Source organism: Lynx rufus, unplaced genomic scaffold, assembly GCF_022079265.1.
Source record: "Lynx rufus isolate CCGP_SWC_20201006 ecotype Redwood Valley unplaced genomic scaffold, mLynRuf1.p SCAF_5, whole genome shotgun sequence".
NCBI classification, from domain to species: Eukaryota; Metazoa; Chordata; class Mammalia; order Carnivora; family Felidae; genus Lynx; species Lynx rufus.
In genome coordinates, this window is record NW_025814867.1 from 54,117,397 (window position 1) to 54,137,751 (window position 20,355).

A 20,355-nucleotide genomic window follows, 5' to 3' on the forward strand; every position below is an offset into this window, starting at 1 on the left:
ATCAATAAGGTAACAGTAGCTCTGAATGACATATTGAACCAGATGACTCTAACAGATATATTCAGAAGATTCCATCCCAAAACAATGGAATACTCATTCTTTTCAAGTGCACATGGAACATTCTCCAGAATAGATCACATGTCAAGCCACAAAACAAGTCTCAACAAATTAAAAAGGACTGAAATCATATTATGCATCTTTTCCAACCACATGGTATAAAACTAGAAATCAATCAGAAGAAAAAAATCAGGACACAAATACATGGAGGTTAAATAATATGCTAGTAAATAATGAATGGGTCAACCAAGAAGTCAAAGAGAAAATTTAAAAAAAATACATGGAGACAAATGAAACCATAATAGTCTAAAATCTTTGGGATGCAGCAAAAGCTATTCTCAGAGAGAAGATTATAGCAATATACACATATCTCAAGAAGCAAAAAATAAATAAATAAAAACTCAAGCAACCTAACTTTACATCTAAAGAAGCTAGAAAAGGAACAACAAAGCCCAAAGCCAGTAGAAGAAAGGAAATAATAAAGATTACAGCAGAGGGGCACCTGTCTGGCTCAATTAGTAGAGCATGCAACTCTTGATCTCAGGGTTATAAATTCGAGCCCCACATTTGGTATAGAGATTACTAAAAAAAAAAAAAAATTTTTTTTAAAACCCTGGAACTCTATACCCATTAAGCAGTCTCTCTCTCTCTCTCTCTCTCTCTCTCTCTCTATATATATATATATATATATATATATATACATATATATCATAGACACTAAAAAACACAATAGAACAGATCATTGAAACCAGGAGCTGGTTCTTTGATAAGATCAACAAATGAATCAGATCAGAAATGAAAAGAGAAATAACAACTTACACTACTAAAATACAAAGGATTATAAGAGAATATTATTAAAAATTATATGTCAAAAATTAGACAACCTAGAAGAAATGAATAAATTCCTAGAAACAAATAACTTTTCCAAACAGAAGCAGGAAAAACATAGAAAACTTGAACAGACTGATTAATAGCCATGAACTTGAATCAAAAGTCAAAAAGCTCCCAAAAAACAAAAGTCCAGGACCAGATGGCTTCACAGGTGAATTCTACCAAACATTTAAGAAGAGTTAATACCTATTCTTCTATAACTATTCCAAAAAACACAAGAGAAAATATCTTTCCATTTATTTATGTCACCTTCAATTTCTTTCATCAAGGTTCTATACTTTTATTTTTTGTAGTGTCTTTATCTGTTTTTGGTATCAGGGTAATTCTAGCCTTGTAGAATGAATGAATTTGGAATCTTTCCTTCGAGGATCAGGAAGAAGGCAAGGATGTCCACTCTCACCAGTTTTATGCAACATAGTACTGAAAGTCCTAGCTGCAGCAACAGATAAGAAAAATAAACAAAAGGCATCCATATTGGTAAGGAAGAAGTAAAACTTTCACTATTTGTAAATGACATGATTCTATATATAGAAAACCCTAAAGACTTCACCAAAAAACTAGTAGAACTGATAAATGAATTCAGGAAAACTGCAGGATACAAAAATATGCAGGACTCTGTTGTATTTCTATACACTAATAATGGAGTAGCAGAAAGAGAAATTAAGATAGCAGTCCCACTTACATATGAATCAAAAATATTAAAATACTAGGAATAAACTTAAGCAAGGAGGTGAAAGACCTGTACTCTGAAAACTATAAAACATTAATGAAAGAAATTAAAGAAAGATATTCCCCACTCATTGTTTGGAAGAACAAATATTGTTAAACTGTCCATTCTACCCAAAGCAATATACAGATCTAATGCAATCTCTATCAAAATACCAATAGCATTTTCAACAGAACTAGAACAAAAAATCCTAAAATTTGTATGAAACCACAAAATACCCCAAATAGTCAAAACAATCTTGAAAAAGAAAAAAAAAAACTGGAGGTATCACAATCCCAGATTTGAAGATACACTACAAAGCTGTAGCAATCAAAACAATATGACCAATGGATCAACAGACTTCAGAAACAAGCCCATACTTTTATGGTTAATTAATATATAACAAACGAGGCAAGAATGTACAATGGGAAAAATAGTCTCTTTAATAAATAGTGTTGGGAAAACTGGACACTAGCTACATGCAAAAGAATGAAACCACTTTCTTACATCATGCACAAAAATACACCCAAAATGGGTTAAAGACCTAAATGTGAGACCTGAAACCATTAAATTCCTAGAAGAAAACATATGCAGTAATTTCTTTGACATCATTCATAGAAACATTTTTCTAGATATGTCTCCTCTGGCAAGAGAAACAAAAGCAAAATTATACTATTGAGACTACAACAAAATAAAAAGCTTTTGCACGGTGAAGGAAACCACCAACAAAACAAAGAGACAACCTAATGAATGAATAGAAGATATTTGCAAATTCTGTATCCAATAAGGGGTTAATTTTCAAAATACATAAAGAATTTATACAACTTAACACCCCCCCCAAGATAATTCATTTAAAAATGGGCAGAGGAAATGACCAGACATTTTTCTAAAGAAGACATACAGATGGCCAATAGACACATGAAAGATGCTTAACATCACTAATCATCAGGGAAATGCAAATCAAAACAAGATATCATCTTATACCTTTCAAAATGGCTACACACACACACACACACACACACACATGCACGTGAAAAAACAAGTGCTGGTGAGGGTATGGAGAAAAAGGACTCTTCATGCACTGTTGGTGGGAATACCAACTGGTGCAGCTTCTACGGAAAACAGTATGGAAGTTCCTCAAAAAATTAAAAATATAATTACCATATGATCCAGTAATTCCAGTACTGGGTATTTACCCAAAGTCTTTATGTTTTCATAAACACTAATTCAAAAAGATATATGCATCCCTGTGTTCACTGCAGCCTTATTTATAATAGTCAGGATATGGAAGCAACCCAAGTGTTCACCCATAGATGAATGGATAAAAAAGATGTGAGATGAAGATAGATAGATAGATAGATAGATACACAGATATATAAAATGGAATGTTACTCAACCATTAAAAAAAATAAAATCTTGACATTTACAACAACATGGATGGATCAAGAGTATATAATGCTAAGTGAAATAAGTCAGAGAAGGACAAATACCACATGATTTCATTCATATGTAATTTAAAAAACAACGAAAAAAAGAGACAAACAAAAAAACACTCAAATATAGAGAACAAACTGGTGGTTGCCAGAGGGGAAGTGGGTAGGGGGATGGGTGAAATAGGTGAAGAGGCTTAAGGGTACGCTTATCATGATGAGCACTGGCTAATGAATTGAATTACTGAGTCATTATATTGTATACTTGAAACTAATATAACACTGTATGTTAATTATACTTGAATAAAGAAAAAAGAAAAAGTGAAGCTATATATTGCTGAGACCCCACCTGCTATTGCAACCTGACAAGACTGAATGTAATTCTATATACCTGAGTAGCTTTGCCTTGGAAGACATTTTAGTTATATAATGTGATGATGTATTGGACTAATTATTAGTGACTAGAGTGACTCTGGTAAAGTACCAGTGTCTTTTCACTCATTTTCAATACAGTATAGCACTGTCATTGTTGGTAAGATTGTAATATTGATATTGATGGACAAATGTATTGGAAATATCTGAGTTAAAAGTCTCCTATCCAAAGGCCCCTGACTGGCTCAGTTGGTTAAGTGTCCAACTTTGGCTCAGGTTATGATCTCACTGTTTGTGTGTTCGAGCCCTGTGTTGGGCTTTGCACTAATGGTACAGAGCCTGCTTGGGATTCGCTCTCCCTCTCTTCCTTTTCTGCACTTGTGTTCTCTCTCTCTCTCTCTCAAAATAAATAAATAAACATAAATTAAATAAAATGAATGAATGAATGAATGAATGAATGAATAAATAAATAAATAAATGCCTCCTATCCCTAGTCCACACTGACTCCTCCAAATTTTAGGCATATTCATACAGGTACTATTTTTGAGAATGATCCTTTTGCTATAAGGGATCTATGGTCAAAGACCAGGAGTGGCCTGTGGTGTAAGAAATAATTTGTTTGGTCTTTGTCCTGAGTTAATGGACACAAAACCCTTGGAATTTCCTGAATGATGGGAGTGTCACTGTTACACTAATGAGGTGACTTTCAGTGGGCCCCTAAGATAGCTTCAGGATAGCAGGCTGGTGACCAGAAAGACCAAGCACGTGATTAGGGGATTGGGATGTTCAGCTCTCCCCCTAACCCTGACCTCTGGAATGAAGACTGAGTTCAATCACATGACCAGTGATTTTTGTAATTGTGCCTAATTAGTCATGTAATAAAACAAAACAAAACAAAAAAACTCTGGACACCAAAGTTCACTGAAGCTTCCTGGTTGGTGAATATATGGATGTGCTGGGAGGGTGACCACTTTAATTTCATGAAAAGAGGGCATAGAAGCTCCTAGACATCTCACTATGTGTATCTTTTATAACACAACTGTAATCATAGATATAGAAACTTCCTGAGTTGAGTCATTCTAACAAATTATTGAAGCTGAGAGAGTCATGGGAGCCTTTGTATACGCAGCCAATTGGTTAGAAGTAAAGGTGGTCTGGGGATGCACCAAGACTTGCAGCTGACATCTGAAGTCAAGGCAATCTTGTTGAGGACTCTTCCCTTAACATCACAATTTAATTGCAGTATACTCCATTGGGGTAAAAAACAGATGGACTACCAACAATCGAGAATCTCTGTAAGTGATCAATATTATTTTACAAATTAAAATTCATGGCCTTACCACAGAATATTCAATTCAAAGTTCCACAGTACCAGAATGTTTGGTTTCGATCAGAATTTTGTTTTTATTTTTTAAAGTAGGCTCTATGCCTAACACGGGCGAGATCAAGAGTTGTGTGCTCTATCAATAGAGCCAGCCATGGCCCCTCCCCCAAATCTTTGCATCCAGCGTTGGAGAAATCTCTTAAAGAAACCACATTTGTCAGAAACACTTAATTTGAGAGCTCAGCTAGCTTTCAGTCTGAGAATTTCTCTGAAGTCCTGAGGGAAGGTTCCAGAACTATCTTTTCCATATCCCCAGCAAGCCCATTGATTTTTAGAGTTACATTAGGAAAAAGAATACATGCAAATAAGATGCAGTCCATAAAATAATTACTTTTTAATTGGATCACCATTATTATAGCATTAATTCTAATTTTTCTTTTTGACGGCTTTATTAACAATGATTTCTCTTCCTAACTGATAGCTGAGGGAAATAACTCCCCTATTGAAATGGAGCAGATATTTTGAAATTAAATATTTTCCATAGATTATCAAGAGTTGGTTTTAAGACAGACAAAACATTTGTTTGGAAACCACGAAATATTCAATGAGATCATGTAAATTTTAAAATTCCGCTATATAAAAATGAAACCTTTGGTAACCTGTAACAGCTCAATTTCCCTCCAATTATCTCCAAAGCTACTTAGCCCTGGTCCTTACTTCACATGCTCTGATTTCAAGTGAATGGGTATTTGTTACCCATACTCCTCTACCTCTACCACATTCTTCACCTATACATTGTCATTCTACCTGCCCAGCTTTCTCTAAGATATTACTCTATCAACCATCCCCATTTTCTCCTGGACCTTTACCTGCACCTTTTTGCCTGATTCATTTTGAGTACTACAAACACTTCAAAGTTACCTTCATTCAAAAAAAAAAAAAAAATCTTCCCTACTCTTGAATAATCTGTTAATTCCTTGCCTCTCTTAATGCTAGACTTCTTCAAACAATAGGCATTTCAGCTTTTACAACCCCTATCCACTGTTCAACTTATTACAATTTGCTGTTCTACCTTACTACATGATGCAAAGGCTCTCGCATGGATCACCAATGACCCCTATGTTTCCCAATCAAAGAGTCTATTTTCAGTTTTCAAGAGTCTACTTTTAGTCTTTACCTCCCAGCAGCATTGGGTGCTCCTGACCATCCTCTTTCTTGAAACTCTTATGCAGGCTACATATAACACTGTTTTCTCCTGACCCTCTCCTATTTTGGACCACCCCTCATTCTCTTTTGCTAACTCCTCTTTATCTGGTGACCCTTTCTTCTAAGCTTTTGTTTTAAGTCACCTTTTCACAGCACATATTTTCCCTGATTTCATCTACTTTCATGACATCAATCATTATATAAATAATGATAATTCAAAGTTCTCTATTTCCAACCTCAGCTTTACAACTTGAAGTAGGTCAAGTTGTAAAAATTACAGGAGATATTGCATTGAAGCAGCCAAGAGCAAATTCTGCCTCTGCCCCCTCCTTTGTTTCACCAAAGGCTTCTTCTAATCTCAAACATGACAGTGGTACAAAGAAAAGTGTTCTTTTCTCTTTTAAAAAGATTTTCAGGGGGTGAGGGGAAGATTGTTGGGAGTGTTTTGGTGGTTCTCTTTAAGTGATCTCCAAATTACTCCAATCCAAGATTCATCCCCAATGGAGTAATTTCATATGATCAAACATGCAAAAAGTTTACAAAAATGGACAGAAATGGCATGAAACGACAGTGGCATGAGTAGTCAGCCAAAGAATTGAACAAGTTATACAGATCATAAAAATGCCAAAATATGTATGACATGATAGGTAAATTCCAGAGGTCACACTTCTAGTATATTATTAGCTGTTAGTAAATCTTAGGAATGTTGAGTTTGAGGTCACTGGCTATATTCACAGAGGAAATAATTTTGTAACAATAAGTTATGTTTTAAAATTGCCAATTTTGCTCAGAAAAGTTAAAAAGAAAAATACCATAACGGAATTTTTAATTAAGCATGGCAACAAAAATTTTTACATTTTGGCTTCCAACAAAAAAATGCTTTGGGCTTGGCTAAACCCATTTTCTTTTCATAGCTAGACAAACTAGTAACTTCTTAAAAATAAAAGCATTCCATCCTTTGATGACTGCACATATTACAAAGAGATGGAGGTATATGGATGGACTTGCATACTTCTTTCCACAACTGTAGGTGGCCCTGATCTAAGGGAGGCTGGACCTGTATTTTAGTGTTAGTATGGAGCAGAAACTGGTAGATAGAACAACTAAGGAGTTGGGGGCTGAAAGAGTTGCTTCTAAACATAAGTAACTGCTCTCTAACTTCTACTCTCCCCTTATCCAGACATTTGTTTCAAAGAGTCATCCAGACTAATACCATAGCCTATCTGTGCAAGTGTTTGAGGAGAAGGAAGTCAAAAGCAGTAGTATCTCCACTACTTAATCAATCACCCAAAGTGGTAGAATACTGTACTTGGTCCAAGAATCCTGCTTATAAAGGAGCTCCCAACTTAGGAAGGAAGCACTGTTTTCGTATGTGAACGGCCCCCCTTGAAGGAAAATTTCATAGGTTAAAGATTCTAGGTACTTCACTTGTGCCTTCTATTATTAGCACATACTTCTATTTAACCATCAATGAATACTAGCTTCTTTTAAAAGAAACATAAGGAAAATATTTTCCTACTCATTTTATATCAGTTTACAATAATAATTTTATTTTGGTCTTTTTGATTTTCTGTTTACAGCCAAACAGAATTGCATGATTATCTTCTTCAACAATCAAAATTTATGTAAGTAAAACAGATAATTTATTGGCAGATAATCCATATTTCTGAAAATGTTGACGATTCTTTCTAGCTCTAAAGTGCTATGAATTATCAAAGTATTAAAGAGTAATGAAATATGTTTCAGATATGAATTAAATATAGAAAAATTCAGAATAGGGATGTCTGGGTGGCTCAGTTGGTGAAGTCTCGGACTCTTGATTTCAGCTCAGGTCATGATCTCACAGTTGGTGAGTGTGAGCTCTGCACTGACATCATGGAGCCTGCTTGGGATTCTCTCTCTCCCCTCTCTCTCTCTGCCCCTCCCCTGCTCATGCTGCTCGTGCTTTCTCTCCTCTAAATAAATAAATAAAATGAATAAATAAATAAATAAATAAATATTCAGAATAAGGTATATTCAGTTGTAAATATAAGTTCCTTATTACACCTTCTGTCTAAAATATGCAGTGTTGAACAAGAAAAGTACAGACAACTCATAATGATCACTGGGATTTTCAAATTTAAGTTTATTGAGAAAAAAATCTGACCTCCAAGTTATTAACAATTAGTCATCGTAAATGTGTCTGCTATCTAGATACTATCTTACTTGATTCTCTTTTTTAGCCAGAAAGGAAGTCCTTCAAAAATAAAACAATCACCAATGTCCTCTCTCAGAGAAGGTCTAAGGCATGAAGACACAAACTCTGTTTAGGAGAATTATATTTCTACCAGTATGAGACGGGATGGGATCTGAAAGTACTGAAAATTAAAAAGCCGGAGTTTCTTAGCTCCTGAATTAAGGTTTCCACAGCATAAACTAACAAAATTAACCATCACGTCAGATTTTTTTTTGTAACATGTCACAGTGATAAACAACATTTGGCAATATGTACCAAGAGAGAAAAACAATTATTTAATGTTTTTTCCACTAGGCTTTGGGAATAACTCACTCTCACTCTTACCTCACTGGCTCTGCTTCCTCTCATCCATCTCTAAGTATTGATGTGCTCAGTCTTTGGTCCTTTCTCTGCCTATACTTACTTCTTGGATGATTTCTTTCAGTGCCATGGCAGCATCTGTACACCAGTGACTCCCAAATTTGTATCTCTAGTCCCCAACTCTCTCCTGAGTCCTAGGCTTGTCTAACCTACTGTTTACCCTCCATTCCTGCTTGAATGTCTGAGAAGCATTCAAACTTACCATGACCAAAATAGAATTCAGTTTGTGGACCTCCTCTAAACTTCCTCCTTCCCCATCTTCCATCTCATTCATCCAGGACAAAAATGCGTGCCTCTTCTCTTTCATCCAACATCCCTACCATGGCCAAGTCTTTATATGATCTGGTTCCTGCTTATCTATCTTTCTGTCCTCTCCTCCCACTCTCTGCCTAGCTCATGTTGACCTAGTCCCATGGACTTCTAGCAGTTCCTTTTACATGCCAATCATCCCCACCTCAGAACCTTTGCCCTTGCTTGTCCTATAGTCATTCCCCTACCTCACCTCCAGCATGCTCTATTCCATCGCCTTGCATTTTCTTCACAGCACATATCATTAGCTGACTACTTATTATAATTTGTATGTTTATTTGTGTGCCTTATTCACTGTTGTATCTTCAACTTCTAGAAAAATACCTGGACATAGCAAGTACTCAGTATCTGTTGGATAAATGTCATTGAGATAGAGCAATGCCCTAAAAACATCGTGTCACTGTACTATGGAATTCCAAAACATCAGACATATTTATATTTTTTTCTAAATACTAATGCAATCTATATTTTTATATGAAAATTTTAAATTCATAACTTTATTCTATTTAATTAATTCAAAATATATATAAATATAAAAATATTTATAAAAATATACATACATATAAGCAAAATACATAGCACAATGAAACACAATATTTACTGTATTTACTGTTACCAAATGAAGGAAAAGGAACATTTTAAAAGATCACAAAACTTAAAAAGTAACAAGACATTTTTAGGACTCACAATCATGAACTCAAACTCTCTACCAACAGGTACTAAATACATAAAGATTTATTACTTACCAATAAGCTTTGATGTTGTGACAGTACTTATCTGTTCTATCAATTGGGTATAATATGTCAACTTTAGTTCTTTAATTAATTTATGCTTAGGACAAATAGGAAGTTCATAATTCTTTCATATAAAGTGAATATATTAATAGATGAGAAAATAAAAGAAAGGAAATTTTACAGTGTTAACAAATTTCATGGAAATGTGACATGGAAAATTATAGAAATACACTTACTTTTTTCATCAGCTTTGTCTTTTATTGCTATGGTATCATTACTCAGAGATACAGTCTGTGCATTCAGAATATCTGTTCTCATTCCAGGAAATTTTGGAGAAGAAATGAACCGGCCTTCATAAGAATATAAATAGATACCACCACCATCTACAAGAAGAAAATGTCTAAAAAAAAAAGGATAAAAATACATTCTCAAATAGAAGCTTACTCTGTTTTCATTTTTATATGAGAGAATAGTGTATTCTTTGGAAAAATCTAAATCAAATTTTTTTCCTTTGAAAATTTATGAACATTGCAAAAAACAATTCAAACAACAAAGAGAAAGCAAAAGATCTCTTGCAATTCTATCTCTAAAGAGGTAACTTATGGCAAAGTATGGGTGTATTATAATTTAATTTTATTGTCATTGCTTTTTAAATTTTTTTAAATGTTTATTCATGTATTTTAAGAAAGAGAGAGAGGGCAAGGGAGGGGCTGAGAGAGGGAGAAAGAGAATCTTAGGCAGGCTCCATGCTGTCTGCCTGATGTAGGGCTTGATCTCACAAACCATGAGATCATGACCTGAGCAGAAATCAAGAGTTGGGCGTTTAACCGACTGAGCCAGCAAGGCACCCCTATTAACTCAGTCCTGATAGACATTTATTTTATTTCAAATTATTCGCTGTATTTTTTTGTTTTTATTTTGTAATGTTTATTTTCACAAGAGACAGAGTGTGAGCAGGGGAGAGGCTGACAGACAGGGAAACACAGAACTCGAAGCAGGCCCCAGACTCTGTGCTGTCTGCACAGAGTCCTACCCAGGGCTTGAACTCACGAACCATGAGATCATGACCTGAGCTGAAGTTCAATGCCTAACCGACTGAGTCACCCAGGCGCCCCTAAATTATTCACTGTTTTAAAGAATGCCTAGTGTATACACATCTCTGTATGTCTACCTTATTTCCTTAGTGTAACTTCTAGAAATGTAATAATTGGATGAAAGGGCATATACTTAAACAATTTTATTTATTTTTTTATACAATGTTTTATTTTGAGAGAGAGAGAGAGAGAGCGCACACGTGAATGGGGAAGGGGCAAAGAGAGAGAGAGACAAAGAAAGAGAATCCCAAGCAAGCTCCATATGTCAGTCCAGAGCCCTACACGAGGCTTGAACCCACAAACCATGAGATCATGACCTGAGCTCATGACCAAAATCAAGTCAGACGCTCAACTGACTGAGCCACCCAGGCACTCCTACTTAGAAAATTTTAATCTTTATTGTTAAACTGCCCTTTGAAAGGCTGTAATAATTTACAATCATACCATTGCTATATTGGAATGCCTATTTCCTCAATGCTGAACACAGTATTACTTCTTAAGATCTTAAGTTCAAAAATTTAATATCCTTGATTCAGAACTATTTCTTGATCCAGGAATTGCTCATTGTTCTTTCTTGCCATGGAACAAATATATACATTTTAATTAAATTAATACTTGAGTACTGGTATGTAGTTTATTTGATTGAAGGCTTTGGCCCTTACCCATTAGTGTATGAAAACAATATTTGCTAATGTTGACAAATGATACATCATATTAGTATAAATTCTTTCTTTGTTTCAATACTAAAACCTTTCTCTATCCTGAAAAAGACACTATAAGTTTTTAACCTCCTTGTGAGTAAACAGTTTTCAAGGAGCAAAGTTTTCTCAGTACAGAAATAAGACAAGCCAATAGGTGGTAAGGAAATTATTCTTTAACTGCCTAATTAGTTATGCCATTAACAAATGCCTTTACTAAGAGCATATTCAATAAATACACTTATAAGTAATGTGTAAATGAATAAATTTGGAACTATTTGAATAAAAATAATTTCAGAAATATGGTGTTTTAGATAGCTGAAATCTTACCTTTTTAAGTGGCAAAGACGTCTTTTTCATATTAAAAGTTTATGATATAACTAAATAAAGAAATATATTTCAATTTCATTAAACAGATGGTACAAAATTTGACACAATTTTCTTGATCACTCAAGGTCATCAATATGATGACCATACTCTTCAGTAACTGTTTAACTGACAGCTTTGGTATACAGGAGAATCTGTTCATGCATCAGAATAATGAAGCTATTCAGCTATACAGTTCTGTGCTTTTAGTTTTCTCTATGCTGCTTGCCAGGCAGTCACTTTTCTTCTTGTCCTTGTGCCAGCCTCTAACAGCCCACGAGCATTCCCCTTCTGGTTTGCTATTTATAAAAGGCCGTGGGCTAGAAAACCTGATAACAACACTATTAAGAGACTGCCTAGGTGGTGAGTAAAGGAATAAGGAATAAAGTACACGGTTTTAGTGCAAAGATTTCACAGGTAGCTATATTAGGTAATTGTTGATTCTATTTTCAAACTTTATTCCAGGTTTCATTGGATTGTAGCTTTCTAAAACTGATGGTTCAATAGGATATCACTGTACTTGATTGATGACAGTTTTCATGAAAAAGTGTGGGTTCCTGAGCCATAGCTATTTCAACCTTACTCTAGTTTGTTGGCCCGGTGTTCTATAGTCCTGTATACACTGAAAGTGTGGGTAAAGAATATTATTTTTGAAACTTCAGGTCACAGCCTAGTAGTGGCTCATAAAATCAATGTGTTTCAACCAATATTTAAAACCAAAAACAAGAACAAAGGGGCACCTGGATAGCTCAGTCAGCTAAGCATCTGACTTGATTTTGGCTCAGGTCATGGTATCACTGTTTGTGAGTTTGAGTCCTGTGTTGGGTCTGCACTGGCAGTGCGGAGCCTGTTTGGGATTCTCTCTTCTCTCTCTCTGCCCTCACTCTGTTCTCGCTCTCTCAAAATAAATAAATAAACTTAAAAAAACAAAAGGTTTTTTTAAAGCCTTTTTTTTTAAAACCTTGTTTTTTAAAAAAACAAAAGGTGTTCAAAAAAATGAACACCTTTTAAATTTCTCAATTAAAAATTTTAGTGTAGTAAATGCTAATATATATATATATATATACATATATATAAAACCTATATATAACCCTCAAGAATTTTTTAAGAATGTAGAGAAATTCTGAGAGCAAAAAGTTTCAGAACCACTGACCTAACAGCTTATTCTCTTACTTTTTCTTCTTTAAAATAAATGGAAACAGGGGCGCCTGGGTGGCTTGGTTGGTTAAGCGTCCGACTTCGGCTCAGGTCATGATCTCACGGTCTGTGAGTTCGAGCCCCACGTCGGGCTCTGTGCTGACCGCTCAGAACCTGCAGCCTGTTTCAGATTCTGTGTCTCCCTCTCTCTCTGCCCCTCCCCTGTTCATGCTCTGTCTCTCTCTGTCTCAAAAATAAATAAACGTTAAAAAATAAAATAATAAAATAAAATAAAATAAATAGAAACAGACTGACTCCAAATGACTAATATACCATTCTGTAAATGACATGCTTTATACAGTGTTTTACTGCAATCTGAAATATTTCAACCCCAAATTCAATAGTCAAACAAGATAAACAAATTACCTTTCTGCCTGCAGAATTAAACTAACAGTTCCTTCTTTTAGATCAAATATAAGAGGTGTATTCCAGTTCTTCGTACTAAAAGACAAATAAAAAGGACACTTATTAACATTTAAAATACCAAATGCTTTTTAATAAATAGATATGTATTCATTTTAAATAGTGTCTTCAGTTTCACAGTAACTGTATATATTTCTATTACAGCACTTGGCACATTGTTCTGAAATCATTCACTTACATGTCTGTAAGTGAAACCAAATTCTGTGTAAGTAGTAAGTACTCAGTAGTAAACATTCAATAAATGTTTACTCTAGGCATCACAATATGTGAATTGAGGAATCATAAGTGCAAGTTCTGTCATTTATTAGCTATGTGGTTTGGGCAAGTCATTTTATGTTTCTTTTTTTTTTTTTTAATTTTTTTTTCAACGTTTATTTATTTTTGGGACAGAGAGAGACAGAGCATGAACGGGGGAGGGGCAGAGAGAGAGGGAGACACAGAATCGGAAACAGGCTCCAGGCTCCGAGCCATCAGCCCAGAGCCCGACGCGGGGCTCGAACTCACTGACCGCGAGATCGTGACCTGGCTGAAGTCGGACGCTTAACCGACTGCGCCACCCAGGCGCCCCATTATGTTTCTTATCTGATATAGTAGCGGCATGGCACAGTGAGGAAAGGATGAATTTTTGGCTAGACAGATCAGGATTAGCAATCCAGTTTCACCACCTATTGTCCATATGATCTTAATAAGGTCAACCTCCTAAGCATCAATTTCCTTATTTGTAAATTGAGATAATGACGACTCAAAGTGTCTAGCTAACTGCCCGTTATATACTAGATAGTGAATAAAGAGACATTATAATAACAATTAACATTATGAACATGAATATTTTTCCTGTAGCTCTCCCAGTGTCATTGTTGGGCTAAATGAAGATTTCTGTGAAGCATTCTGTAAACTGTAAAATACTATATAAATGTAGGCAATGATCATACTTATTGAATAAATTGATAAGTAAATAAACAAACAATTCCTTTAGTTTTTATAATAGGGATTCAAAGATAGGAAAGGGGGAGAGAACATTTACAAACTGAAAGACTCACCCCAAATAATCAAAGTTGCACAGTTTAAAATATTTTATCATTCCTATATATTCTGACTTCCTCTCAATTACTTTCATGGAACCAATTCTTTAAATCAGATTAAGTCTCATATTCAGATCCAGAAAATGGGGGAAGGGAAAGGCTGCAGTAAGTGGGCGCACTGGTGGGAAATTAATATTGGCTAATGCAAAGAGTCTGATACCTATTTCAATAAGTAAAGGCATGCGCAAAACAAAACAATGAATAAACTATTAATAATAACTAGGCCTGGGGTCACAGGTATGATAAAAATATGTGCTTTTGTACATTAGAAAAAATATCATAGCATGCTTCATGTACATAGTCGTTAAAACTAACCTTCATTCTTTGGTAAGAATAGTGATTGTGGATTTTTTTAATGTCCCCTTGCAAAATATCTGAGAGTTATGACAATGGAGATAGGTATATATATATATATATCTGCCACAGAAATATAAGCTCCTTAAACCACACTGTCAAATAGAGCAAGAGTATTTTCTATACAATGATATGAAACTTCAAATGAAAATTTAACAAAGAATACTTATATATCATGTTCCTTTTTCTGGAACTTCTTTTCATATAAACCACTATACTGCTTACATGTTTGTCTTAAAAATTATATTTTTATTACTAAAAAAGGGCAACAGTTATTAAGAACTTGGACTCAAACCCTAGCTCTTCCTTTAGGAAAGAAGTAATCTGATCTAGAGTGAGTTACTTAAATACTCTCTGTGTCTTTCAGTTTCTTCATCTTGGAGAATGGGAACAGTCATACTCAACACACAGGGTAAATTAGACCATGACCAAAAAAGATGGGGAGGCAAGACTAACTTATAAAAAAATAAAAGCAATCTTATATTCTGTCACATATTAACTGGTATATGAAGATTAGGGTGACAAAAAAAAGTAAAGAGACAAAAAAAATTAAATAACAGCTGCTAAACTTTCGGTAAATATTTTAAAAAGCCACCTCTGATGCAAGTAACACATGATACTAATCCTCCAGATTCAAACATTCTGTCATTGCCAATAAACTAGTAGAATAAACCCCTCACATGGGGTGGTTAAGAGACCTACTGTCTTCAAACGAACCCTAAACTGAAGAGATCTTCTATATTTGACTCAACCCCATGAAAATTAATTATTCACATTACTATGTGCGCTAAGTGATTGTGAAAATTCTTCACATCCGATAATCCCTTCCCTGTATATCAACTGTTTAACTAGGTATCTTTCTTTACTTTTCCCAAAGTCATACTGTTGTTCACTTTCATGTAAGAAAAATATTTCCCTTAAATTGAGCTGCTTATTTCTTTATCCCCTCTCTTCTCTGCTTCTCCCATTTAATTCTTCCAGGCTTGGCTGCTGTCCTAAGTTGTACATTCTGATTAGTAGTAGACTTATGTATAGTTAGTGAGAATTTTTAACAATTAATTATACCAATTTTTATTGTTAATAAAACTGTATACCTTTGTCTTGCACATTACTGGGCTTAGGAATTCAAGACACTACTACCCTTCATGTTTTTTGATTCATTAATTTATCCAAAAACATTTATCTACTAAGTACCTACTACATGTTGAACACTAGGTGTATAGATGTGACTAAGACACATGTAGTCCCTATCTTCAATTTTATATTCAATGATTATAACCACATAATGTTACAAATAGAAGCACAAAATGTAAAAAACAGTCCCTAACTATTCACAATTCTTGAAAGTATCAGAGTGGTTACATTAGTTTTGTGGATAGTTGAGAAGTCAGCTGGTGGCATGCTAGAGCCAGCTTGTACCAAGTGGTGTATTTTCAGGAAGTTTGTAAGCCAAGTATTAAAAGCTATTATTGGGGCACCTGGGTGGCTCAATCAGTTAAGCCTCTGACTCTTGATTTCGGCTTAAGTCATGATCTCACACTTCATGGGGTCGAGCCCCACACCAGGTTTTGTGCTGACAGTGTGGAGCCTGCTTGGGATTTTCTCCCTCTCTCTCTGCCCCTCTCCCACTGGTGCTCTCTGTCTCTCTCAAAATAAATAAACTTAAAAAAAAAAACCTATTATTTAAAATTAAATTATATAAACTTATACTTAACGTATTATATTCAAAAACAAAGATAATAATAATCCAAACTTATTCCTTCCAGATTATTTTATTACATTTTACTATTATCTATGCACTTGAGATTATATACATCTGTTGTGTCCATATGGTGGCAATTCTATATAACGGCCTTCAGTGACATCATAGTGGTAGCTTAAACTGGCCACGGTAGAAGTATTTACATTATAGAAGTAGGTAAACACGGCAAATTGGGTTTGTTTGTTCATTTCCAGAAAGCCAGTTTGACACTTTTCAGCACATATTGAGTTACACTTTAAAAAATACCATGTATATTTGTTTTAGGCACAAGTTTCTTGGATGTACTGAATTATTCTCCATTTTCAAATACAGGTAGATTGAATAAATTTTCTTCCATCATTTCTGGACAACTCTGGATTATCATTATGAATATCCATGATTACTTTGGGCTATGATATTAAGCTTGAATACTTCCTTGTATCCCTATTGAACATCTTTCAGCCTATTGTCAGGCCACTAACTGTCCCTTCTCTTCCAGTGGTTAGGTGGGTCTTTTTCCTACCATTTATCAGCTGCTCCTCTGGGCTATGAAGTTATAGTTGTTGTACTAAATTCCTTAGAACTGTGAGTAAAGTAAGAGTAAACACTATCTCAGAGAAGGTATTTTCTATTATAAAAATGATTATTAACTGATGCACAAACTTTATTAGATCTATTTTTAGTGCTCATAGCTCATTTTTAAACCATTTCTTGGTTGGGAGTTAAGTTTGGAATAAGTGAGGTTTTAAGCAAATTAAGTTTAAACCAACCCATGTTGATGTGAAAGCTTGAAAATAAATACCTCATCACAGACAAAACTCTGGATTTTTAAGAAATGCAAGATGCTTACGAGAACACATAACATTGAAGAGATGTTGAAACAACTAAGTGTGCATAGTTCAAAGATGCTTTAATGACTCTATCACGGAATTCCAGTAAATCCACTGCATCATTAAGAACGTTACGAACCTAAACAAGGAAAAATGAAATACCAACAAACAACATTAAAATACATCAAAATTTTAACCAGGTAAATTAGTAAGATTTTGAAGCATAAAAAAATTCAGGGGCACCTGAGTAGTTTAAGCATCTGACTTGATTTCGGCTCAGGTAATGATCTTGTGGTTTAGGTCATGAGATGGAGCCCTGCATTTGGTTCTGTGCTGACAGTGTGGAGCCTTTTTGGGATTCTCTCTCTCCCCCTCTCTCTACTCCTCCCTTCCTCGGGCATGCATGCATGCATGCACACACTCTCTCAAAATAAATAAATAAATAAATGTTAAAAAATCAACCAACAAAAGAAATACACAGAAAATGTCCTAGAAATAAGTAGAAGTAAGTATATTTCTAACCTGAAAGCCAATTTGAACGGTCTAGCAATGGAGAAATAAGGTGAAAAATGGTATAACATTGAGATATAGCTATATATATATGCATAGGAGTTGGAAAGAGACTGTGCGATTTCTACCCCAAACAGAAAAATATCTTCTTAGGGCTAGGTTTTACTTTAAAATTTAAGTTCTAAAAAAAAGAGATACAATAATTTTAAAAAGTCAAAATGGAGTAGGAGGTATTAGTAAAGAAACCAACTGCACAGTCAAGCTTCACAGAGGGGCACAAGTATTTCCACATGTAAAAACACAGAGATAATGTATAAGAAAGCTAAGCACCAACTAACAAAGATTTCACCTATAATAGTCAAACTGTTACAAAGTCAGTAACAGAACAAAGTTTGCAAGGATTTTAACACTTGGCAGTATCTGCTAACAACCTTGATATTGATGGGACAATCTGCAGCAAATGAAGAAAAATGTTGAGCAAGTTAAATTTATCTAATCTTTTGCCAATACCAGAATGGGGAAGACACTGTAGCAAGAGGTAAAAATAGAGAAAAAGAGATTAATTGTACCTATAAGTTAGCATTTCTTTAAATTCCCCTCAAAATATTATCATCTTTCTAAATATAATATGACAATTACAGTATTAATGAAGAATGAATGGGTATGGAAAAAAAGAAAGATAAAGTCAAACTTCTTTTAACTACTTCTTTAAAGCACTTCTACCTATAAGGCATACTGTATTTTTATTATCTGCTCAACTCCCATACTCACCAAACTAGTAAAACTGCTATAACCATGATGGAGATAGCAACATTACACATACATATATTCCTTGACCCAGAAATCTTACTTTTAGAATTCTATCACAAAGATAAATAAGCAAAATTATGAAATAACACACACACACACACACACACACACACACACACACACACACATACACACACAGTACCACTAATGTCTTTAGAAACCAAAATTTTCTTACAAAAGAGCTATAAGTAAGAAATTAAGAGTAAAACTCTATAATCTTAAATTTGAATTTGAAACTTCAGTATACACTCATGATGTATTTTTATCTGTCAAAAACAATACACTTTGGGGCTCCTGGATGGTTCAGTTGGAAGAGCACGCAACTATTGATCCCAGGGTTTGAGCCCCATGCTGAATGTAGAGATTACTAAACAAACAAACAAGCAAACAAACAAACAAAACAAACACATATTATCTAGAAGTAATTATCAAACCAGCAGCAAGGAGCACACCCAGCACACACCAGGATTATGGTCTCTAGATAACATTTCCCTCCCAAAAGGAGCAAGTCCTTCTTGTAAAAACTGTTGATTCCAAGTCTGGGACAGGAAATATATGAGAAGCCTATAATATCTTATCAGAAATACAAGCAAGTTATTGAAGTCATCTCAAAAGAACATAGGAGCCAATTGGTCAAAGATGGGACCATTTGAATATTAAATAGAATAATGACTGCAACAGATTGAAACACAACAAAAATGTTAAAATCTGCAAGTTTATAATGATAACATCAACAAACAATAACAATAACAAGATACAACAACAACAATAATAACAATAACAAGATTCATTGGGAAATCAACTCATTATCTGAAGAATGGTAAATACAGAAAATACTTCAGAACTGTCTCAACTCAGGGTAACCAAATGGTTGAAAAGGCAAATGTCTTATGGGAGAACTTTACTAACAAATGCAGAAGGAATGATAGAATTACAAGACTATCATTTTGCAAATCCCAATGAAACATAGTTTTAGACCAGTATTATCAATGGCTACTAAAAATATTAAAGTAAAAGCCCAATGGGCTTTTCAGGCTTTTTCTTCATGATAGATGAATCAGACTCACAACACCTGGAGACACTGATTCATCCTAACATCACTAAAAGAGAGATAAATAGACATGTGTGTCTCTTGATGTGATGCAATAGGAAGTCCACAGCATTACTTACAAAGTGTTCTTTATTCTTATCAAGGTTCTCAATCTAATAACCAGTCTACAAGAAATACTGGGCCTAGATGAACATGTTAAATGGAATCATCCCATAGAGATGCAAACAGGTAAATGTGAAAGTTTTAGCAAAACAAACCACCTGGTTTCTTAAATAAACAGATAAGAACGAGGAGAAATTGCTTCACATTTAAACAGACTGAAGAGACAAATTAGCTAAATGCAATGTGGAACTTTGTTTCCTGATGTAAACAAACCAACCATCTAAATATATATTTAGAAAATAATTGGAGAAGTGGGACCTATTATCACAGAAAGATATATTTAGGAAACAACTGGAGAAATGTGAAATGCTACCATGGTTATGTTAAAATAAATTTTCATCTTTTAGACACTTTTTGAAAGTCTTAATAAAAAGAGTAATGCTAGGGGCGCCTGGGTGGCGCAGTTGGTTAA

At 34.5% G+C, this 20,355-nt stretch overlaps 1 protein-coding gene across 1 annotated transcript in view; it reads right to left on the bottom strand.

Annotated features, from left to right (window-relative positions):
* The window catches only part of IFT80 (intraflagellar transport 80), a 117,140-nt gene that overhangs the window by 25,658 nt on the left and 71,127 nt on the right, over positions 1-20,355 (bottom strand). The window contains exons 9-11 of the mRNA XM_047100413.1: positions 17,431-17,549; positions 13,347-13,421; positions 9,862-10,025 (exon numbers count right to left, since the gene is read on the bottom strand). Coding sequence (XP_046956369.1) covers positions 9,862-10,025; positions 13,347-13,421; positions 17,431-17,549 — 358 coding nt within the window. The remainder of the gene's footprint in view (positions 1-9,861; positions 10,026-13,346; positions 13,422-17,430; positions 17,550-20,355) is intronic.